At 42.1% G+C, this 24,339-nt stretch overlaps 2 protein-coding genes across 7 annotated transcripts in view; both read right to left on the reverse strand.

Moving 5' to 3' along the window:
* Positions 1-167: 167 nt before the first annotated feature.
* The window catches only part of TATDN2 (TatD DNase domain containing 2), a 159,346-nt gene continuing 135,174 nt past the window's right edge, over positions 168-24,339 (reverse strand). The window contains exons 2-7 of the mRNA XM_053378096.1: positions 9,240-9,616; positions 7,044-8,414; positions 5,216-6,097; positions 3,930-4,057; positions 2,607-2,790; positions 168-1,724 (exon numbers count right to left, since the gene is read on the reverse strand). Of these exons, the coding sequence (XP_053234071.1) occupies positions 1,584-1,724; positions 2,607-2,790; positions 3,930-4,057; positions 5,216-6,097; positions 7,044-8,414; positions 9,240-9,602 (3,069 nt within the window). The 5' untranslated portion in view covers positions 9,603-9,616 and the 3' untranslated portion in view covers positions 168-1,583. The remainder of the gene's footprint in view (positions 1,725-2,606; positions 2,791-3,929; positions 4,058-5,215; positions 6,098-7,043; positions 8,415-9,239; positions 9,617-24,339) is intronic.
* IRAK2 (interleukin 1 receptor associated kinase 2) overlaps positions 11,526-24,339 on the reverse strand; it is a 32,362-nt gene continuing 19,548 nt past the window's right edge. The window contains exons 8-14 of one of the 6 annotated variants that reach the window (XR_008329070.1): positions 22,724-22,833; positions 20,876-21,071; positions 19,142-19,204; positions 17,000-17,200; positions 15,098-15,607; positions 14,307-14,386; positions 14,080-14,134 (exon numbers count right to left, since the gene is read on the reverse strand). Coding sequence is in view for 5 of the 6 variants with exons in the window: in XM_053378097.1 (XP_053234072.1) it covers positions 14,025-14,137; positions 15,106-15,607; positions 17,000-17,200; positions 19,142-19,204; positions 20,876-21,071; positions 22,724-22,833 (1,185 nt within the window). In the remaining variant the exon portion in view is untranslated. Of the gene's footprint in view, positions 14,138-14,306; positions 14,387-15,097; positions 15,608-16,999; positions 17,201-19,141; positions 19,205-20,875; positions 21,072-22,723; positions 22,834-24,339 lie in introns of all 6 variants that reach the window. The other 5 variants (XM_053378099.1, XM_053378098.1, XM_053378097.1 and 2 more) reach the window with 5 other exon arrangements.

Below are 24,339 nucleotides of genomic sequence, written 5' to 3' on the forward strand. Positions count from 1 at the left end.
TGATGGTGTTTTAAAGATAGAAAAGTGAGAGCTGTCTTATGACTGGAAAGGGAGAGCATGGGTTTATTGTTATTCCTGCATATAAACATACATACATACATACATACATACATACATACATACACCTCACACACGTGTGCAGAAGGAAAAAGTTACTTAGAATGCTATTTTCACAAGCATTAGGAAACACTTTTAATAAAACAAATAGAAGTATATACAGAAGGACCTTTCCATATAACATGAAGACACTGCTGAACTGAAGGCAAAGGAAGGGCAGAGAACAACAATGTTTGCTTTCCATGTTATTGGTTGCAATACTTTAATTTCTTGCCCAAGAGTCATGTATACAACATGTATGAATATTTATATAAAAATATGTTTATTTACAAGTAATCTTTTTAAAGTCCAAATAATACATAATAGAACAATATAGAAACATGGAATCATTTTTCTTTATTAAAAAAGAACCCACTGCAGAGGTTAAAACTGCCTAATTAAAACAAAAACAAATCATGGTTTCCCACAAAATAATATTGGGAGCCTATTTCACTCCCTTGCTTTGTTTAATTACTTTGTGTGTGCTTCGGTTTCTGGAGAACACAGTGTATCTAGAGTAGCCTTCCTCACCCTAAGGCTCTCCCGATGCTGTTGGGACTCCAGCTCCCATCAGTCCCAGCCAGCATGGGAGTGGTGGTCCAACAACATGCAGATGACACCAGATTAGAAGTTAGATCTAGAGAGTATTTCACAGCCCTTTCAGTATTTCTGAGTTTTATGCAAATTCAGTTCAGTTTAAGGTTCTTGCCATATAGTTTATAGACATCCTTAGAGATGATCCTTTGTGCCAATGCATATGGGGGGGATTACTATCATATACTGGTAATGTATGTCATTACTTCTTTGAATATATTCATGCTATACCAAATAGAAGGTTTTTAACTAAGAATATATAGTATTGCAGTTACATGGACTGCTACTTCAAGAGAAATAATCAGACAAGGCAAAGACAATTTAGGAGCACTTTCTTTTTTAAGGCTAAGCCTCGCCTTACCAGGGGTAGCCATCAGGGTCCACTGCCCATCATTCCTGGTCACTGGCCAGGGTGGGGCTAGAGTTAATGAAAGTTGGAGTCCAACGTTTGGAGAGCACCATATTGACTACCCTGTACTAAGGCATACCTGGCTTTCTCTTTTCTATTGGAGACTGGCCTTCTAAAAATGCTCAGTTATAATCTCCTTCAGATACATTAAAAAAAAGCAAATAAAAATTTAAAAAATCAATATGCTGACAATTTTTTGTCTGCCCAAGATAATTTAAAATTAAAAAAGAAAGCCACTCTTATGAATAAAATCAACACTAAGGCACCTTAAAAGGAAGGGAACAAATAGCAGAGAGGAGGGGAAGCAGCAGGAAAAGGTGTGAACTTTAAAGGACTGTGGTTCAATTAAGCACTTATTAATATTTTCCTTGTTTCCAGAAGTCACAATATCCAAGCTAGTCAACATTAATGTGCAAGTTCCAAATGTATATTTACATAAAAAGTATTTCCTCATCAACTCTTTTCCACACTCCCTTGTGCTTCCCTACAAGTCATATATTCTTTTTGTGTTTTGTCTTAGAATGCCTAACATGGCAGGCAATGACACTTCTTTGAGCCGAGCAATCTCTTTAACAGTGTGCAGAGCTACTCCTGGATGTGAATACTGGCATACAGTTTTGGGAACCTGGAAAAAGCAGAAGCAGAGTTTTAGGAGATAAGGTTATTGCCTGCACTTGTGCCTTCAATATTTCACATTTAACAAACTCCCATCCATCTTCGACTCCCTTATCTTTGAGTATTTCTGACTATGGGATCTCACCCAACAGAATCATAGAATGGTAAAGTTGAGACCACAAGGATCATCCAGTTCAACTCCCTGCTGTGCAGAAATATTTTGCCCAACATGGGGCTCAAATCCATGATCCTGAGATTAAGAGTCTCATGCTCTACCAACTGAGCTATCCCTCAGTAGCTCCTTTAGCTTTTTGAAATCAGCCTTCTTAAAGTCCAGATGGCACGTCAGACCTCCTGCAGCTGCTTCTTTCTTGTAGTTTCCTGCCCATTAACAGATTTCTGTAGCACCGCCTCAGTTTCCTGCGCATCTATGAAGCTACTATCCCCAGTACCAGGTGTTTCCCTGTCATCTGTAATATTGTCTCCCTCCCCCTCAGGATTTACTTTAAGCTCTTCTGATCAGGTTTGTGAGATTCTTACCAAACACATTCTTGCCAACAATTGTGAGGTGCAGCCTATCTCTTGCCAGAAGTCCTTCCTTGAGGAAGTGGAGACCATGGTCCAAGACCCCAAACCTTTCCTGATGACCCCACCTGTGTGGGCAATGATTGACTTTTGATATTTTCCCCTCTCTTCCTGGGCCATGAAGGAGTGATAAAACCCCCCACTGCATTGCACTATATGAAGGGCCTGCTTCACCCTAAACCATTAACATTTTCTTTCATACTACACCCTAAAACAAGAAAGGACATTATTTTAATGAAGTATCAATCAGCACACAATAAAGGGACAAAGGACTGCAAACAACCCCAAATAAAACAAAATACCTTACCTGTCTAGGAAGGAAATATGGTGCATCGGTTTCTACAACTATTCTACTTAAAGGGATTTTCTGAACTGACTCTCTAGCCTCTGTAGCAGATGGATATGTCAGCAAGGCTGTGAATCCAACAGTAAGATTTGGAAAGTAGTCCAACAATGGTTCTATGGCACTGTATCTGCCAGTAAAGCAATGCCTAAGATAGAGAGAAAACAATGGTCATTCTGCAACATATGATGGCCAACCAGCAATAGGAAAACAGTAACGCTGGCCATGCTAAAGACCACACAGCAAGCTGGACACAGAATGGTGGCTGCTATGTTGTTAATTTCTTCTTGGAATAAAAGCCACACTTCAGCTAAAATTGGTTGCGGAAGCTGCAAATTATAATTTTAATACTATATTCAAGGAATTACAGAATCTCATTTCAATGAAATAGAGACCTTCGAAGCATTCAAGTTATGTCTTAATTTTCACTTACGATTTTAGAATGCTGGTCTGAAAAATTAAATGGTAACTTTTTTAAATAGAAAGGGAGATTTTATTTATGTATACACTGCCTTTTTCCCTGACAGGAAATCAAGGCAGCTTACAGATAAAATAAGAACAGCTAAAAATGCTTGGGTGGGTGGGAACAATAATTAAAAAACAATTAAACACACAATACATATCTTTTTGAGATGTCTACTAAAAACATACAATCACAACACAAACTGCATGGCACCAGCCCCCAAATTAAAAGCAGCCAGTTCCCCAAAGCATGTTCGAACAAGAAAGTATTCACTTGCTAGTGGAAAGACAGCCTAACTTCTTTAGGGTAGAAGTTCCAAAGTCTGGGAGCAGCCACCGAGAAGGCCCTCTCCTGCATCCCCACTAAGCATGCCTGAGGGTGGCAGGACCAGGAGAAGGGCCTCCCCCAAGGATCTCAGAACCCAGGCGGGCTTCTGCGAGGGAATACAGTGGTACCTCGGGTTACGTACTTAATTCGTTCTGGAGGTCCGTTCTTAACCTGAAATTGTTCTTAACCGGAAGCACCACTTTAGCTAATGGGGCCTCCTGCTGCTGCGCCGCCGGAGCACGATTTCTGTTCTCATCCTGAAGCAAAGTTCTTAACCCGAGGTACTATTTCTAGGTTAGCGGAATCTGTAACCTGAAGTGTATGTAACCCGAGGTACCACTGTACATTCTTTCAGATAGCTTGTACCTAAGCCCTATAGGTCTTTGTAAGTCATAACCAGGGAATCACAGCCATACAGAATTTTAGGACCTCTGGCCTTCAGCTTCTTTTTAAAGTCAAGGATGGGTAAATTTAATACAATTATTTAATACAATTACCTGTGTATCTTGTAGTCTTTGGGTACGCATTTTTTCATGATTTCCAACAAGTCATCATCAGCATCTCTGCAGTGAATTACCAATGGTTTCCTTAAGGAAACAGCAAGATTGAGTTGCCTTTCAAAAACCTGAAGCAAGCAAGAAAGGAGTATATCTTCAAATGCTATTAGAACTGCCCCAAGAACAAAAATGTAAGATGTGCGGAAAACAATCTAGTACCTCACTCCACCACTACCATTTATAATCTTACTACTTTTATCAACACAGTCCATTTTGTCAGGGAGTGGGCGGGGGGACATAAGAGAGAGAAAACTGTCCAGGAGCACATTTTCATTTATTTCATTTTAAAAGGCATTAAAGGAGTAGACTGGCTGAGCTTCAGTGTCAGTATTGTACATGATGCTGATGCAATTAGGAAACACCACATACTAAACTAAAAGCAATATGAATAATTTAACATTGGATAAACAGATCAAATTGTAGATACTGACATGTTCAATAGATTTCCACTCATGCAACAGCTGCTGTAGGAAAGGAAGGCAATTTTTACCAGTTCCTCTTCCTTCCTGCAGCTCCCTAGCCACTGAACAGCTGCTCAAGAAAACTTAGGGACTCTTCAAAAGAGCCCTAGGGGGTTGCAAGGGGGGAAACCAGTAACTCTGGATCCAAGCCATTCAATGTATAGTTCTGTGTCTACAGCAAGTTTTTCGAACACATTTTGTTGAGAATTGTTCTTTTGCAGCCAACTAATATTACACATGATGATGCATTTTTCTTGCATTCTTCCTACTCTGACCACTTACCTGAGCTATTGACCAAACATTTCTGCTAGTAGGTTGTTTGCTACCATGCACCACTGCATACTACTTTTGGATGTAGAAATCACATGCTGCTGAAATTCTAAAATATGAGATATGTCTCTTTTGCTAATGTATTCAAACCAAAGCCTATTATGAGTGATTAGATAACAGAAATGCTTAGAATCATTTCAGCTAAGTATCACCCCCGTGTTCTAGGTCAGCACTGCACATTAATACATTTAACCAGCACCACAAAAATGATTTAGCAACCAATCCTCTTATTCTGTGGATTGCAATATACTCCGAGCAATGGAATGGAAAGGTTTTTTTTTCCAAAAGAAAGCTACTATCATCTCAACTTAGTGGGTTTTTTGAACAACTGCTTCACAACTTTACAGACCAATGACATCTTACAAAGTGAATGACTTCTTTCTTCACAAATCTTAAGAGACACTGAGCACAAAAAGTAACAGCACTCTCCTTTACCTTATGTTGCGTTGGGACCTCAGTGCTACATTTGTAAGAGTAATCCAGCCCCATTTCTCCAAAGGCAATAGCTTTGGGGTGCCTCATTGCCTGTAAGATACTTCTTTCATGAAGGTCTGTGTAATAACGTGCAAAGTGAGGATGACAGCCAAATGCCCCCCAAACCATGTCTTCCTTTAATAAATCTTCCCATAAGTAGTTGTTCAATGTGCGAGGATCACAAAAGTCAGCTATACATCCCTGAAATTCTTCAGGAAAGCTGCTACTGTAAGTCTTTCGAAACTTAGAAAAAGTGCCCCTGAAAGCTGTCTTTGTATATAACATATCCAAATGGCAGTGGGTATCAATAAACCCTTCTTTTAAATATTTAGGCAGGTCATCAGGCAAATCCTGGTTTACACACTGATTGACAAAAGACTCTGACTTGCGAGATGTGGAGAAAATAGGAACACCTGATGCTACTTCTTTACTCCGTCGTCTGTTTTTCTCTTCATTGACCAGTTGAGAACCAAGCGACCGGGGCCTAACATGCATACAAGGTTCTTTATTCCTTGGTGTAGTTGATGGGCTATCAGCTGAGGTATCTAATGAAACATCACAAAGATGGGTGGCATATGAGGTATCTTCAGAAGAACATGAAAAAGAAGAACAATCCGCTGGCTTGCTGCAGCTTGTCCAATACTTTGTATAGTCACTCATTCTGCGATTGTACAAATGAGGAGGATACATCACCAACTCTGTTGCCAACTGTGAAGTCTCCACTGTTTTTGGCGTACTGTGGTTTGGGATAGAATCCTCCTGGGAGAAAGTACTAGGTGGTTCTGCATCCTCCATGTCAGACCAATCACTTTCAGCCGAGGACTCTCTTTCTTTCCCCATTAACTGCAAGTCATGAAATAAAATGAAAAAATCAATTCAGCTTGGTTATCTTGCATCTGATTAGTTTAAATTATATGCAAGGGAAGATGACCAGGTCACAGGGGAAGACGACAAAAATACAAGAGGTATGCAGATTTTGTTTTTAAAAGAAAAATAGACATGGCTCTCCAGCTAATCTCTGTTAGGCCTGCCATGCCTATACTGGTTTATAACAAAAGTAAAGAAAGATATGAGGGATCTTTTGTATAATTTAAGGCAACAATATGTGAAAAATGCTTAAGAATTGTAACATGCCATTCAGACAACTGGTAGAAAATGCACATTGAAATAAAAGCATGTTAGTCTTACAGTTTGTTATTCACAGAGAGCAAACACTACTTTATTTCGGATATTTGGTAGTCGGCCACAAAAGGTAAGTAAAATTTGAGGATCACTGAAGACTTCTGTATTGATCAGCAATGCTATGTGGGACACAATTTATTATTATGAGTGTCATCCAGAAAAGGCCACATGACATCATAAAAAGGATGAAATGAGTTTTGTACACCGCTACATGGCATCTTCTAAGTTAATGGAATTCAGAAAACTATCTCTTAATCCTGAATCATACAAACAACAAAGGTTGCATTTGTAACTACTATTTTGTCCTACATCCTGCACCTCTGAAAACTGCTACTAAACATTTCTACAACCATTTGGAAGGATTCTCTGTTTAAACAGCACCTATTAGTAATTTAAATTTAAGTTTAGTTTAAGTTTCCTTAAACTACATTCTTTTCCTACTAGCTTAGGGGTGAATCCTTGAAGCTATCTTAAGGATTTTTCAAACTTTTGGGAATGTGTTTACTTTTAAGTGCTGTCTCTTCATTTGTGTGAAATCAATTACATTTCAGGAACATTTAGCTACGGTTTAATTTTGAAAACCTTATTCCACAATAGAATGCCTCACCTTCTCATTTACTTCTGAACTGTGGTCATCCACAAACACAGGTTTTGGAGAAGATTCTACAATAACTGTCCTCTGGAAATTCACAAACTCCTTTGCAGCAGTAACACAATGTGCATCAGATGAACTGGGGCAAACATATTTTTCTTTTGGCACAGTTTTCTGCTTTGTGAAGGTACTGTTGTATTTTGTCATAGTTTTCTCACTGCTGCAACCTTGCTTGAACAGTTCTTCACCTTCATACCTGGACACTTCAGACACACTTCTCAGCTGGTTTTCTGGTCTCCCATACTCCTTTTTAGATAGACTGGCACAGGCATTTTCATCATCAGTTTGACTCTGCTGTTTGCTGGACTCTTGCTTATATTTTTGTTCTCCTTCAACCTGTAAAAGGTGAGATGTGCTTTTAAATTTATCATCTGATCTGCAATGCTCTCTGCAATCCCTTTTTTTACTCCGTCCAACAGAAATGTTGGTGTCTTTTGGCTGCTTTTCCAGTTCTGGTTCATCTTCAAATCTTGATAATGCAGACCTTGATAATGTATACCTTGAGCTGCCCGCTGGTCTAGAAGCCTCTTTCCCACTATGCCTAGAAATACTGTTTTCTTCTTTTGCAGCAACTTTCTGAAAGGTCGACTCCTGCTTAACTTCCGGTTCATCTTCAAATCTTGTTAATGTATGAATGTGCCTTGAGCTGCCACCTGGTTTGGAAGCCACTTTCCCACTATGCCTAGAGGTTTTCTTTTCTTCTTTTGCAGCAGCTTTCTGGAAGACAGAGTCCTGTTCAACTTCTGGTTCATCTTCAGATCTTGATAATGCACGAATATGCCTCAAGCTACCCTTTGATCTGGAAGCCTCTTTTCCACAATGCCTAGAGATATTATGTTCATCTTCTGCAGCAGCTTTCTGAAAGGTGGACTCCTGTTTAAAGTCTTTTTCTCTTTCTGAACTTGAAACTACAGATACACGTCTTGAGCTGCCATCTGACCCATGAGACTCTTTTCTATCCTGCCTGATAGAAATATTAATGTGCTCTTTTTCTATGGTTTTCAGACAGTTTGACTCTTTTCCCGGTTGCTGCTCTCCAAGTTTTGATGCTGTTGAGGGACGTCTCAGGTGGCCAGCTGATTCAGATGCCACATTTTTAGGAACGCTTTCTTCCAGGGTTCCATTTGGAGGTGCCACCTCCCTTCTAGGTCGCAGTGGTCCCCCAAGTATAGCAAGCAGAGCTTTGCGGTATATTAGTCGAGATCCTTGGTCCTGGTCTTTCATTCTCCTCCTGCCACATTCAGCACCTGCTTCCTTTGAAGCACCTTTTCTTTCTGTGCTTGGTGTGAGGCTTGGACCTGTCTCACTGAGGCCATCTTGTTTAATCTAAACAGTAAATAACAGTGTAAACTTCATACAACATACCTAGTATCCATTTCATAGAAATGATATCTTCACATTGTAGGTTAAAAAGGACAGCCTAAAAGAACCATACAATAGTTTGGGGGGGAGGATTTTGGTTAGGGCAAATTAATCCTAAGCAATTGGACATAAATTAACAAATTTCTGAAAACCTGACTATCCTCAAAAAGTATGAAAAGCTACCAAGGATGGTCCACTAAGGCTGCAATCCTAAGGGGCAGGGAGAGAAAAATGTGTTTTAACCATCATATTTAAAGCACTGCTGGATCCACACAGCTACTGATTCCCAGTGGCTAGATTTCTCATTGGAAACAGTACAGGACAGACTTACACCAGGTCCCATGTGTGAATATCTCTCTCCAGTTTGGTAGCACTTCAAAGCTGCTGAGAAGACTGTAAATCCAAAGACTCAAAGTATTTCACAGTCCTCCCCTAACATGCCCAAAAACAGCTTAAACATGTCCCGTTTGGCCCAACAACTACAATAGGGCCAGAGTTATAGAAGTTTCTGTGGCACTGGAATCAGACATAAGTTCTAGCACTGGAGAAGCTCTGGTATATACGGCTCCCTCTAAGACACTTCCCAAGGGACAAAGAATTGCAACCGGAATACATTTTTATTTAAATATTCATACAATTTCTATGCTACCCTTCAACAAAAACTCCCAAGGTAGGATTTTATCATCTATGATAAAAACTATAAAAACAAACAAACACAAGTGCATTATAAACAAATGCAATTCCCCTCGACCCCGCCTGATATTCCAATATTTGTCATCACTTATCTACCTTTTGTTTCAAGGATTCTCGAGGCGAAGACGTCACATTTTCCTCAGACATGTCACAGGCGGGACGTTTTACAAGGAACAGTTTATTGGAAAGAGGGCGGTCTGGGCTCTCTCGAAGAATACTGTCAATTCCATCATTCGTTTCAGTCTCATCAGAGGAAGAATCCGCTGCAGCAAATGAAGTTCTCGAGAACGCTTTATAAGACTCTGGAGCTTTCCTGAATGTAGCCGTCTCAATGGATGTAGCAGACCTACTGCTAGGGGAAGGCTGTGATGGCGCTTCTTTGGCGAGTCTGCGATATTTGGCGGGTGATCCAACAGACAAGCTGTCCCACTCTATTTTACGCCTCCTGTTTGGCTGCATTGAGGCTGGATTACCTGAGCATGAAAAGAGAGAAAAGCCAGTTTTAACACATACACGCTGCCCAAGCTTGCGCCGCAGAGAGACTGCACATTTCTGTAACGTGTGAGAACAGCAAGGCATTAGAAACATGTCCATTTAAAGTATAAACTTATGCGTGTGTATGCAAAGACTGGAGAACAGACAGATATGCTCCCCGACTTCCACCACAGAGTTTCTCAAGTGCACCCACAGAACTCAGGTACCTGTAGTTATCAAGGCCCTGATCCACCCATGTCACCAGCAACTCGCCAGGGCGCCTCTTTCTATCCTCCCTCCTTCAACACCCATAAAGGAGGAAGAGGCCGGAGCTCCCAGCCTGCCTTGAGTGGGAAGCAGGAATGCGGGCGCGGGCGGGGCAGTTGACCGCGGAGCCATAGCCCGCCTAACTCCTGGAAGCAAGAGAGAGGCCAGGAAGAGATTTCCTCAGGGGCTGCAAGCGGCCTCCCTCCTTGCCAAGCGCCGGCAGCCATTGGCTGCCTTCACCGGGGGGGCCCGCCCCATCGGAGACGAAGCCGCCTTCTTTTCCTCCCCGCGTCAGCTCCCCCCCTTGGGGGAACATTGCCCCACGCGCGGCTTCCACTTTTCAAACTAGGGCGGTTGGCAGTTACAAGGCCGCGCGGCGCCTCCCTCCCTCCCCCCCCCCGCCCAGGGCCCCACTCTCGTCGCTCAGTACAGTACCGCGCGCACCTCCTCTCGCTCGCAGCCGCCCTGTTCTTGACAAAGCTTAGGGGCGGCAACCGAACGCCGGGAGAAGCGGGGAGGGGAGGGGGGAAGGTGTTTGGACAGGCTCGCCTTCTGATTGGGTGAGAGGAGGGTCAGGGGGCGGGCGCGTGGCCGGGAGCAGGGGTCCGCGTGACTGAAGCGAAGGGCAGCAGAACGGGAAGAGGAAGCGAGCTTGGAGGGGGGAAGAAGTGCGCTTGCGCAACCTGTTCCGCAGCTGGTTAAAGTTGGGCGTGAATGGGGCCGCGCCGGACGCAGGCTCCGTTCTTGTCGCCGGCTGGCGAAGACCCCGTAGACAGAGGCCGTCCTCTCCAAAACGCCCAATTCCGTGGGGAATTGTGGCTGGTTGTGGTATTCAGACATTTCTATGCAACTGGAGATGACCACTGGGGCCTTAGTCACGTGCTGAGAGCAAACAATTGGGATCCAAGCAACCCCATCTGTAGAGACACACTGAGATAATTGAACCACCTTGCTAGGGCCCTACAGTGTGGAGTATGAAAATACAAGGCACTTTAGTGATAGCTATATATGGCTGTAATATACTCAGAGTCGCAAAGTGATTTCATCCTCTTTATTCAGCTCATAGTGGTGAGGAGGAATGAATGAATGTCTCCTCAAAGTATCTGCTTTATATACATTATTTACACAATGGGCTGCACATGATTGGCTAATTCCGGAATTCTACTGTAAGCCAATCAGGTTGTGGATTCACTTCTATCTGGAGCATGATTGGGTAGTTCCTGCCAACCAATCATACTGCTGCTTTGTTCTAGGACCAATCAGACTGCTGCATTCTGAATCCTATTGTTCTAGGACCAATCAGACTGCTGCCTTTTGGATCCTATTGTTCTAGGACCAATCAGACTGCTGCCTTTTGGATCCTATTCAACCAGCATTGTGGAATTCTGACCTTTTTAACCGCTTGAAATGTTGTGAAGATGGTTTTTGAAATGTTACTGTTGAGTTTTACTGTGTACTGTATTGTACTTTATGGGATTGTGTGCTGCAACTCGCTAGGGGTCCCGATAGAGGTAGAGCAGGCTATTATAAACAAAACAAATTTATGTTCAGTACCATAAACAGTGGCACATATAACTAGAGAAAGAATTTATATGGAGACAGAACACCGTAGACCATTAAAAGGACCACATTCACAAAACAGCCTTTTTCAATAATTTATTTCAAATGTATACGGTAATTTGTTTTAAGCATTTGGAGCAATGAACCTGAAACGTATGTTGCAATGATGAGTTATGGAGCTCAAAGGGGGGAAATATAGCTATTCAATAAAGCCATGGAACTGCATAATAATCTATTTCTGTCATCTCTTTGGATGCTTCAGACCGGAAGCTTATACAAATTTACTTAGATGTAAGCCCCACTGAACTTAATGACACTTATTTTTCAGTACACAAGTCTTAAGATTGCACTGCAAGACTTGCCCCTGCAACCCCAAAACTCCAGCAAGCAAAATTATTAATGCCAAAAAGGATAGAACACAATAGATGCAAATATACTTCAAAACTTAGTTTTTTAAAAAATATCAAAGTTCTGAAAATACATAAAATACAAAATATGCTACAAAATATTTCCAATATACAGTATTCATTAATAGCTTCAAAAGGTAAACACTGTCAGTGAATAAATAGTTTTATAATAATACCATTAGCTTACTAGCAAACTTAAACCCCCAAAATCACCAATACAGCATTAATATTTTCTATACAACCATCCCTTTGAACCACTTACCATTAGGAGGTAAATAATGCAGTTTTGCTGAAGAAGCAAAAGGTTGTTGCTACATGAAACAGAAGTACCAAGTCTATCAGCTAGAGTAATCTTGGATTTGTTGTTGTTGTTGTTGTTTAGTCGTTTAGTCGTGTCCGACTCTTCGTGACCCCATGGACCAGAGCACGCCAGGCACTTCTGTCCTCCACTGCCTCCCGCAGTTTGATCAAACTCATGCTGGTAGCTTCAAGAACACCATCCAACCATCTTATCCTCTGTCATCCCCTTCTCCTTGTGCCCTCCATCTTTCCCAACATCAGGGTCTTTTCCAGGGAGTCTTCTCTTCTCATGAGGTGGCCAAAGTATTGGAGCCTCAGCTTCACGATCTGTCCTTCCAGTGAGCACTCAGGGCTGATTTCCTTAAGAATGGATACGTTTGATCTTCTTGCAGTCCATGGGACTCTCAAGAGTCTCCTCCAGCACCATAATTCAAAAGCATCAATTCTTCGGCGATCAGCCTTCTTTATGGTCCAGCTCTCACTTCCATACATCACTACTGGGAAAACCATAGCTTTTACTATACGGACCTTTGTTGGCAAGGTGATGTCTCTACTTTTTAAGATGCTGTCTAGGTTTGTCATTGCTTTTCTCCCAAGAAGCAGGCATCTTTTAATTTCGTGACTGCTGTCACCATCTGCAGTGATCATGGAGCCCAAGAAAGTAAAACCTCTTACTGCCTCCATTTCTTCCCCTTCTATTTGCCAGGAGGTGATGGGCCCAGTGGCCATGATCTTCGTTTTTTTGATGTTGAGCTTCAGACCATATTTTGCGCTCTCCTCTTTAACCCTCAATAAAAGGTTGTTTAATTCCTCCTCACTTTCTGCCATCAAGGTTGTGTCATCTGCATATCTTGGATTTAGGACTGCTTAAATCTCTATAGTATTGAAATATGTCTCATTCACAGGATTTTGCCAAATTTGGGCTACAATATTAATATCTGGTATTATGTCCTATTGGTTTACCTGGTAATATGTCCTACTGAACTCAGTGGAACTTACTTCTGAATAAGCATGCATAGGACTGCATTGTTAGTGTGAGTTACTGTATTCTGAATTATATTTCTAAGGAATGTACAAACTAGACAGTCCTGCAAAATGTATATTATTTTAGCTGCTATAGATGCATTTTAAATTTAGAGCAATCAGAACTCTGACTAGTTTCGTCTGCTTGGATGCAAAGCACGACATCAGTTCTGTATATTGCATCACACTAGGGTAACCTATGTTCAAACCTCCTTGTCTATGAAGTTCACTGAGGTGACTTTGAGCCAGTCATCATCCCTCAATGTAACCTAACTTGCAGAGATGTGATGATAAAAGGGGAAGAAACATGTGTACTTTCTTGAGTAATTAGATATACATGTAAGAAATGAATAAATCTAAATACAAATAGAATTCTGACCATAGCAGTTCCTTAAGCAAGTAACTTGAGTCTTCATGTTGTAAAGAAGAATTCTCTTGCCATGTCAGAGGAGGTTTGTGTAAAATAAAAAGACAATGATAAAACCATGAGCAAGAGAACCCCCCCCAAAGCATTTTATTCATAGTGCAGGCAAGCACTATAAATGTACCATAAAATTCAGTTTATACAATGGCTAGAGAAGGATGCTTTTCCCTCTTGTTCTGTTCTGTGCTTCACTTTGGCTGCAGCCTTTGGTTTCAAGAGAGCTGTGTCTACCAAAATACATTTCAATCACAGCCATAAAGCTGTGAATATAATCTTCTTGACACTAATCACCTCAAGTTGATGCTCTCCCCATCCTATCCTATATCTTGTATAGGTACCCAATGTAACTTCAAAAAATGCACTGTGCTTTTGTTTCTACTGCCAGTAAAGTTTAATCTTCTGCAAACTGCATGGATGATGATTTAGTTACATCAAATCTTCAAGGAGTTCACAAGTATTTATCTTATTTTCTTCATACAATAAAAATCGTTCCATCATCTTTTTCTTTTTATCGTTGATTTTTATTTCTTTCACCCCTGCTGAAAGAAAGCGCAAATAAGCAATGTAATATAGTGACATTACAAATAATGTATACAATCACTAATTACTGAGGTAAAAGTTATTTTGAATAAGCTATAGAATGTTGATTTTCTTTGAGTTAACCTGAAGGAATTGCTGAAAAGTTGCTTATACTTAGGAGGGGCTAACCTGTGGCCCTCCAGAAGTTGTTTACAGCCTCTTGTCCATTACTAATTCCAGGCACTTTTTCAGACCCTCAACTCTTGGGTCTAATGTAAAGGAGAGATAGAGGTGGATGTCATCGGCATACTCATGACGCCATTGCCCAATCCCTGGATGATCTATCCCAGGGATTTTATGTTATACAGCAGGAGAGACTACTGCTAAGGAATCCATTTTCCCCCAAGAGTTGATTCATTTTTTTAAAAAAACTGAGGGCCACTACAAAATCGAAACTATTGCAGAATAAGCGAAGTATGATGACAACATGAAACCCATCTACCACATCCTACATGATACCCAAATGGTGTTAATTATGTCACATAATTTAGCTCCAACAGTCCAGGTCACAGTATAATTCTGAAGTTGCCTATTTTTGTTTTAATTGAACTTGCTTCCCCATGCGCTTGGAACTTTCCTAGAACTCTTGCATGATACCACTTCTCTTACTCTTTCAAATCCTTCCTATAAGTCCACTTTTTCCATAAAGCCTTTGACACAACTATCTAGTTTCCAAGCCTTAATGAAATACTCTCACTACGCCTAAGCATTTGAAACAGCCGCATATTCCTTCCCTGTTTACCCTTCATCCACTTCTCTCACCTTTCTCTTGTCTGCCCTGTGGCCAATTTTAGACTGTCAGGTTTTCAGGACAGGGATCATCTTGCCATGCAAATTGATGAAATAATAATATTTGTATTACTGTTATTATATACTTCATAAATGTTCCTAATTTTCCTCAAAGAATATTTAAAAGTTACCTTGTTACCTTGTGAAGAACAGGCAGCACCAGAGCTTTCCGTATTTGTATTTGATGGAGTTGTTTTATTTAAAGAACCAGTTATTTCTAGTGGCTCCTTATTAGAGTCCATATTTTTTGTTGAGAACACACTGCTATATTCTGAATCATTTGCCAGAGGCTTTGTGGGAGAAACATTTTCTAGATATTGAGAGTTGTTGCTTGGTGGCTGGCAGGCAGCAGCAGCATCTGTAGGGTCCCACGAAAAGTTACTTGATTCATCTGACTCGCAAGGGACCCGTAATATCTGCCCAGAGTATGTTTCAGGAGACATGGCACTCATCAAAGGTGGCAACAAATCTCCACAGTTCAAAGACCCGGGATTTGCTTCATTTGAGAAACCAAAATGAAGAGGGCTGGCTGACTCATCGTTTTCTTCTGGAGTATTCATGGAGAGTCCATGGTATCTGTTCCACTCAGGCATTTTCTGACACTGTATTTGATGATCTGCCATTTCGATTATTTCATGCACCTGTTTTTTTAACAGCAATGTTAAAACAGCTCATTCAGATTTTCCTCACTGAAAGAATGCAACTGCTTCCTTCAACACTTAGGGACACACACTCTTAAGCAAACAGGTAAGTACTTAAGTACTTAAGCAAAAAAGTACCGTATTTTTTGCTCTATAAGACTCACTTTTTCCCTCCTAAAAAGTAAGGGGAAATGTGTGTGCGTCTTATGGAGCGAATGCAGGCTGCGCAGCAATCCTAGAAGCCAGAACAGCAAGAGGGATTGCTGCTTTCACTGCGCAGCGATCCCTCTTGCTGTTCTGGCTTCTGAGATTCAGAATTTTTTTTTCTTGCTTTCCTCCTCCAAAAACTAGGTGCGTCTTGTAGTCTGGTGCGTCTTATAGAGCGAAAAATACGGTAAGTACTAAGAAAATGAAAGGAGTGGAACTTTGCCTGCTGCCTCCACTCATGACACTGGCTGTCCTGCTGGCCTCATCTCCAGCGTACATCCACTGTATAGTAAGGGATGCCCACCAACACACAGGAGCCCCAGTTGTTTGAAATGCCTCCAACTGCATGTGTGTAGGTGACCCTTTGCAGATGTCCAGACAAACTCATAAAGATCAGAGGGATAGGAGCAGCAGGTCAGAAGTGAGGCCAAGGGGTTGCGATCTCAACCCACTCCATGTGTGACCCCTCATCCCACCCCATTCATGAAGAGGGATATGGTTTATAGACATATTATGAGTGCTGGCATTCTAGCAACGAGTTTGGAGTATTATGCTGTCACCTCATCACCAGCAAGACAGCCTGTATCTACTGCTGTGCGGGTGGTGGCCCCCTGCCCTACATCTGTTGGCCTCAATCCTTTATAGATGTATGGTCTGCCCACCATATGGAAAAAAACTTGGACAATCTTACATCCACCTTTTCTACAATGATCTAAGTCACTGTGTAGCAGCATGGTGCTTATTGTGGTAAATGCATAAAAAGTGAAGAAAAGAGTCTGTTTGCAGACTCTGGTTTCCTTTCTGATCAAATAAATCTTTAGTGTTTTATCTGTTGTCGTGTTTCATGGCTTTATCACAACGGATATTTTCATTATTCTATAAGCGGTCTCGTGAATCTTTTTATTAAGGAGCAGGGTATAAACAAACAAACGTCCCTCAAGTCTAGGGATATATATCTTCCTGTCACTCTTTGCAGCTAAGACCAGTGTGTGTACCCGTGGCGTCCAATAAATCAAGAATCTGTTCTGTGTGCTGATTTTGCACAAACTAGCTCCCCCACCCCAAATAATAGCCAGATGCAGGACAATAGCAGAGACAGACCTGCACTACTCGGCTGCAAAGCTATAAGAATGCAGGGCAAAGCTTTGCTGTTGTAGCAGGAAGTGGAAAGAGAAGTACACTTACCTCTGCCATGTTAGCATTTTTTTTCCGCAGGCAAACACAGGAAGCAGTGGCCAACCAAAAAGCAGTCATTTCTGGTAAGTGACCTGCAAGCTTGTCTTGATATTTGTGACATATTTCTGTGGCAGCGAGTCTTTCAAAGGTTTTCTCCTTAGAACTGGATAGTTCCTTTGCCGCCTGGATTTCATCAAGGAAGACATCTTTCTATGGAAGAAAATGAGAAGGAGAAATGCAGTGTGCTCAGCTCCTTTTGTAGGAGAACAATATTAAGCTGGCTGGCTCATTCAGACAACTGCCTCAAAATTACACTATGAAGAAGAACAGTGTTCATATTTAATTTTCATATAATTAAGGCAGGTCATACAAAAAATAAATGGCAATGTCATGAGAACTGAAAAACTACTATGGATTAGTTCCAGCGACATAGGATTGCTCTCTAAGGGTTTGTCCACACTTTCGCTTGTCCTGTGCCTAGAAAGCATGGGTCCAAGAAGTTTTCTGTTTGCCCCATCGCTTGCCTGGGGAAAACCCACTCTTTAGCACTGAATCAGAGCAAACATCAATCTGCAGAAAACCCGATTAATGTGTGCTGTGATTCAGCAGTAAATACCAGGTTTTCCCAGGGAAAGTGGCAGAACAAGCAGAGGTTTGGATGAGACCTATGTGTGTTTTACCGGGGGGGGGGGGTTCCAAACTGATTCCCCCCCCCAGTTCAAGTACTTTTGGTTATTGTAGGAAACAAACTCTTAAAATATTTATGCAGGGCCGTCTTACCCATTAGGGTTAGTGGCGCCCTGCGCCATGGCGCCCGCCCATCGGGGCGCCCAGCAGCGGGAGTCCAGGACTGACCAGGAACGGCTGCGAGGGAATGCTGGGCGGTGGCGACTCTTCCTATGGCCAGCCATGCTCTCTCGCTTCCTGCCTGGGAGAGGAGGCAGCGGAGGCAGCGCACAAAGCTACGCAGTGCCCGTCTCCCTCCTGTCTGCCCCCCGACAGTAGCGGGACTGCTGAGGAAGCCCGCCCAGCAAGTGAGCCTTGAGCTGCCCAGCGCAGGGGGTGAGGAGGACGGGGAGGCGGAAGGGTGCTGAGAACATCGTCCCTGCCCCTTCCATCGAGGGAAAAGGTGGAGGAGGGATTCATTCAGATTTGGGGCGTAGGAGGGGAAAGCGGGGGTGGGGGCACTACCATTAGGACTCAGTGCAGAGGTAAGGATAGACTCGAGAGCATGCTCTCCATGCAGTTAGTGGTTAAAAACAAACAAACACCAACAAAAAGTCCTTTAGATTCAGCAGGGCTTACTCTCAGATAAGTGCAGTTAGGGCTGCAGCCTTTGTGACCCAGGTTTTGGGTCCTTTTTAGGTTCAGGATGTCACCACTTTACACCCCCACCCCACCCCCCACAATATCTGAAAACGTCAGCTTTGTACTTAAACATAAATTGGCCGGGAACTTCATTCTCTGTGTCTTTATCAATTTATTTAAAGAACAACAAACGGGTGATTGCTTTAACTTTTTGATATGTGGTAATTTGAATCATGAGGATGAAGTAGAAGATCTGCAGAGTCTTGAATGAGTCTTGCTTTGGAATTGAGGACTTCATTAGATTTTCTTCTGCCTTTCATTTTATTTTGTTGTAAGGGCTTGTTAGAGATAATGTGAAACGGGGGGGGGGCAGAGGGATCTTTGCACCACAGCGCCGCATATGCTTAAGACGGCCCTGTATTTATGCAGCATGTAAAAATAATAATTTATTTTGTTTACTTTGCTAAGTATATGTATAAAAAAAAAGTTCAATCAGATCCAGTTCAGCATTCAGCTGTCTATGGGTTGTAAAGGCAGTACTAGGATTTTGGATGTGGTGGTCCCATCACTAGCAGTCGGTGTGTGGTGGGGGGTATTAGGTTGTTCTCTTTATTTCGATTATATATTTTGTGGTTTTATATTTTGATTTTGTTCTGTGAAACCGCCCTGAGACCTCTGGGTATAGGGCGGTATATAAGTTAAATAAATAATAAATAATTTTAAAAAGAGAAGATCTGGCATATACTGCAGAACTGATCTGCATGGGAAAACATATTTCGGCCTAAGGATTATATTCTTTGGACCAGGTTGAAGATCTTCTATCACACACACAACTTAACTTACCAGGTAAAAAGGATGCCTTCCTTCATCCATTGCCTTCATGCCAGTCAGTATCTCTGCTAAAACCTTGAAAACATTGTTTTTATAATTACATACTTTTCCTTTTTAGAATGGATTATTCCTTAAGATCAAAGGAATATCAGTATTCATTCTCTGCGCTCAAACGAGATGTCCATTAAGCAAACAGTCATTACAAGGAGTGAAATTACTATATTCAGGAAAGTGTATATTGCACAGCTTCTGAACTGAAGTAAACAAATAAATTCAGTGTTCAGAGAAACTGAAATCTGTGGATAAAGGATGCCAATTTGCAGGTGGATGTTTAATATTGCCTAATGACAGTCGGAGCCACTAAAAACACTGAAACCCTGCCTCTGAAACATTGGCAAGTCTTACTTAGCCCTTTTCCTGACCTCACCAAGCATTGCCTCCAGCACTTTTAGTCTGTTTTCACAACCATTCACACCAATTGAAGGTGTTCACATGACTCAGGCCCCAAATACTTGTGCTCATAGTTGCTAAGAACACTTTCCTATTGGATGTCGCAAGTTATAAAATTGCTTAATGTGCATTTAAAATGCATGCAACTGCTGGCTGCTGAGACTTAAGGTCTAGAATTCATGCAGTAATGAATCAATGGGTCACTATATCAATTAAATTTGGACTTGTGGTATGCCATACTCAAAAGGTTGCAAATCACTGGTGTTGGTTCAACCACTCAGTGTAAGTGTTCCAATTAGTCTGGCTCAGCATTATCTACTCTGACTCACAGCTTCCATCCTACATCTCAGGCAGAGCTCTTTACTAATAATAATAATAAATTTTTATTTATATCTTGCCCTCCCCAGCCAAAGCCGGGCTCAGGGCGGCTAAAAACAATAAAATAATACAACATTCTAAAATCATTTCATTATAAAATTAATTCAAATCAAATTAATGGCAACCATTGGGCTAGAATTCTGTGAAGATTGCCAAAGGAGGGAGTCAGGCTGTGCCCTGGCCAAAGGCCTGGTGGAACAGCTCTGTCTTGCAGGCCCTGCAGAAAGATGTCAAGTCCTGCAGGGCCCTAGTCTCTTGTGACAGAGCGTTCCACCAGATTGGAGCCACAGCCGAAAAAGCCCTGGCTCTGGTTGAGGCCAGCATAACCTCTCTGTGGTCTGGGACCTCCAAGATGTAAGTTCCTCTGTGGGGCATACCAGGAGAGGCGGTCCCGTAGGTATGAGGGTCCTAGGCCCGTATAGGGCTTTAAAGGTTAAAACCAGCACCTTAAACCTGATCCTGTACTCCACCGGGAGCCAGTGCAGCTGGTATAGCACCGGGTGAATGTGATCTTGCAGCGAGGACCCTGTAAGGAGTCTCGCCGCGGCATTCTGCACCCGCTGGAGTTTCTGGGTCAGTCTCAAGGGCAGCCCCACGTAGAGCGAGTTACAATAATCCAGTCTGGAGGTGACCGTCGCATGGATCACAGTGGCTAGGTCAGGGCAAGAGCCATCAGCCAAAAAATTTTTCACTAGAGATGTCTAGAATAGAATCTGGCTTTTTGCCTGCAAAGAGTGTGTCCTATCACTGATCTATGACCTATAATTTTCCAGACCCAGAGTCTGATTTTAAAATAAATTGACAATATGCTAACCCATTTGGAGAAAGCAATATATGAAATTCACTTCCATGAAAACTTGCCAAACTCTTGATGTGAGGATCATATATAGCATTGCACACAACAGGTGGGCAACTTACTATTCCACAACCAAATATGTCCACTTTTTCCATTAGCTGCCCGTGCCTGACAAAATCCTCCGGGAAATAAGCGAGAGAAGCTTGCAAGACTTTGGTTTTCATCACAGAGCGCTCAGATTTTTTCTCTGCAGGCTGCAACCTGAGACCAGAATGTCCAAGTTGTGGTGCAAAGTTTTCATCCAATAAGACATTGGAACTGTGCAAGCAAGATAATAAGTGCAAGTAAAACGTCAGTTACAACATTGGTTTTCAACTAGTGCCACAGCAATACCTATGTTGGGATACAGAAACAGCGCTACAAATATCTAGTAAGACAATAAAGAAATGCCCCCCACTCACTAGAATGCTTGGACTAAATATGGGTCTCCATCTTGCATGCGGTCACCAGTATGGCATCCACAAGACTTAACATCTATACATATATTTGTCTTGGAAGACTGTGTTTGGCAATTATTTTTTAAAGTTTCAATAAAGTTTATAAAATAAAATCGAAGTGTAATGCAATATTTGCCTTGAGTAAAGCATATAAATGAAACTTAATAAACAAGCAAACATGGGTCTCAGTTCTGAAGACTACTGAGCTACAAGAAATAGTAGTCATCCACATCTGAACGTGATAACGTAGCCTGGGATAATGCAAACTAATTTAAGTATCCTTTTAATTAATAAGAGTGTCCTGACAAAGTGCTAATACTGCACCTATTTTCCTATTAATTGTAGGGCAAATAATAAAAAGGTAAAGGACCCCTGACAGTTAAGTCCAGTCGCAGACGACTCTGGGGTTGCAGCGCTCATCTCGCTCTATAGGCCAAGGGAGCTGGCGTTTGTCCGCAGACAGTTTTTCCAGGTCATGTGGCCAGCATGCCTAAGCCGCTTCTGGTGCAATGGAACACCGAAACCACAGCAGCACACAGAAACGCCGTTTACCTTCCTGCTGGAGCGGTACCTATTTATTTATTTGCACTAGTATGCTTTTGAACTGCTAGGTTGGCAGGAGCTGAGACCGAACAACGGGAGCTCACCCCATTGCGGGGATTCGAACCGCCAACCTTCTGATCGGCAAGCCTAAGAGGCTCAGTGGTTTAGACTACAGTGCCACCCGCGTCGCTAGGGCAAATAATATATCACTCCAAACAGAAGATTTTTGCAAAACCTGGATCCTAAGAAAATGTGAATCTAGTTGAACATTTGTAGCAATAATTGGTGGGCAGAAGAAATGAATGTTACTCTTCTGGCATCCACTAATTCTTCCCTGTATAAGTGTCCTATAGTCATTGCCCTCTGAGTGGGGCTTACTTTTGACTGGGATGGAAATGGGCTAAAACCAGCAAAGGATAATCAGCCAGTGGCAAAGGATTCCTCCCACTTCCACGCTGCCTGCTGATTCTGCCTTGCAAAACGCACCCTCAGCCAGCCAAATGAGGGAAACATGTACTTTTCATTTACAATAAGTATACTCCTAGATGATAAATCTGTTCTAATTATGATTTCCAGTCCTAGCAAAAGAAAGAAGTATTTCAAAGAAGTAGAAAACAGAAAGTTCCAGTAAGTGCACAAAGATATCTAATCCTATCACAAACACATTTCAAGCTTATTGCTCTTCAGTACAGCTGAATTATAACTGTAGTACAAAGCAAGAGATGCTGTAGGCATGTCCATCATTGCGCAAATAGTCTGCAATTATATATGCTCTTCTATCCAAAAACCAATAATGAACTGAAATGGAACCAATTTCTATTCTTGTCTTGCAAAAAAATCTTTAACCAACTGAAAATGTTCACCAGCTTATTAAAATATATATTTTGATGGCATAAAGAAGAGAACGGTGTTTTAAAGTCAGCTCCCCACCTTTTCACATTTCCATGAATAATTCCTAAGTGATGCAAGTGCCGAACAGCTTGAACAAGGCCCAAAGAAATTTTGATGCGTTTCTCCCATGTTAGTGGTTCAGAACCACCCTGCAACAGAAGGGAAGAGATTTTGTGACTATCAACATACCTTTCTCTGTAGGAGTAATCAAGCTCTCTGCTGGCCCAAATTTTCTGATAGGTGGACAATTAAATCTCATGCTGGTTCAACGCAGGGATCAAGCAATTCACAGGACTGGAGGGAATAGTTTCTCTCTTTTAAAATACAGACATGGACTTGTCTGGTTGTTGGTTCATTAGGGGAATAAGTCCAAAGGTAACAGCAGTACAATACCTAATAAAAGTCATTACACTATTGTTACTTTTGGATTGATTATCTGAGCAGAACAGATTTCGAACTCCAATACTGCACAGATTTCGTAACTGGGCATCAAAAGAACTATGCTGAGCACATCCTAGGACTGGTCAGTCCTTATGGTATTTCACCCCCTTTAATCAGTAGATTCCATGCTACATCCTGCTTTTTTAACCTCACCCACCCCCAGTTCTCAAAAAATGTTGGCTCAGGTGGGGGCTGCTACTCTTCACAAATCACAAGTCCAAAGAACTAGTCATACACTTCTTTGGTTTCTTAAACCACAAGCAGAAGCTGACAGACAAATCCTGCCCTGACTCACTTTGTGGCACTAAATATTTTCCCTACATGAAAGTACGTGTAACCTTTTCAATACCTGACGCAGGCAAATGTTTGAACTTGTTTCTGCCCCTACACCACCAATTACTCACAGGTCAATGACCTTTGGGAAAGGGCCTATAGTCCAGCGGCAGAATGTCTGCTTTACACGCTGAAGGTCCCAAGTTCAATCCCCAACATCTCTAGATGGGGCTGGGAATGTCCCTTGCCTGAAACCCTGGACAGCTGTGGCCAGTCCATGTGGACAACACTGAGCTAGATGGACCAATGACAACTGATGTCTACAAACCAGACACTGAAAGCACACAGCTACACACACAAAAGAATCCTGAGAACTGCAATTTACTCCCTCACCAAATTATAATTCCTGGAACCCTTAACAAACTACAGTTCCCAGGATGCTTTGGGGGGGAGAGAGAAAATGTGCTTTAAATGTATGGCATGTATGCAGACAATGTGGGTCAGCATTTGTGGGTCATATGGTTTAATATCATTCATTGATTCAATAGTCCCACTCCATCTCAAAAGTTCTGAGCAATATATATATATATATATATATAAAGGTAAAGGTACCCCTGCCCGTACGGGCCAGTCGTGTCCGACTCTAGGGTTGTGCGCCCATCTCACTTAAGAGGCCAGGGGCCAGCGCTGTCCAGAGACACTTCCGGGTCACGTGGCCAGCGTGACAAAGCTGCATCTGGTGAGCCAGTGCAGCACACGGAAACGCCGTTTACCTTCCCGCCAGTAAGTGGTCCCTATTTATCTACTTGCACCCGGGGGTGCTTTCGAACTGCTAGGTTGGCAGGCGCTGGGACCGAGCAACGGGAGCGCACCCCGCCGCGGGGATTCGAACCGCCGACCTTTCGATCGGCAAGCCCTAGGCGCTGAGGCTTTTACCCACA

Source organism: Podarcis raffonei, chromosome 2 (assembly GCF_027172205.1).
Source record: "Podarcis raffonei isolate rPodRaf1 chromosome 2, rPodRaf1.pri, whole genome shotgun sequence".
Taxonomy (NCBI): domain Eukaryota; kingdom Metazoa; phylum Chordata; class Lepidosauria; order Squamata; family Lacertidae; genus Podarcis; species Podarcis raffonei.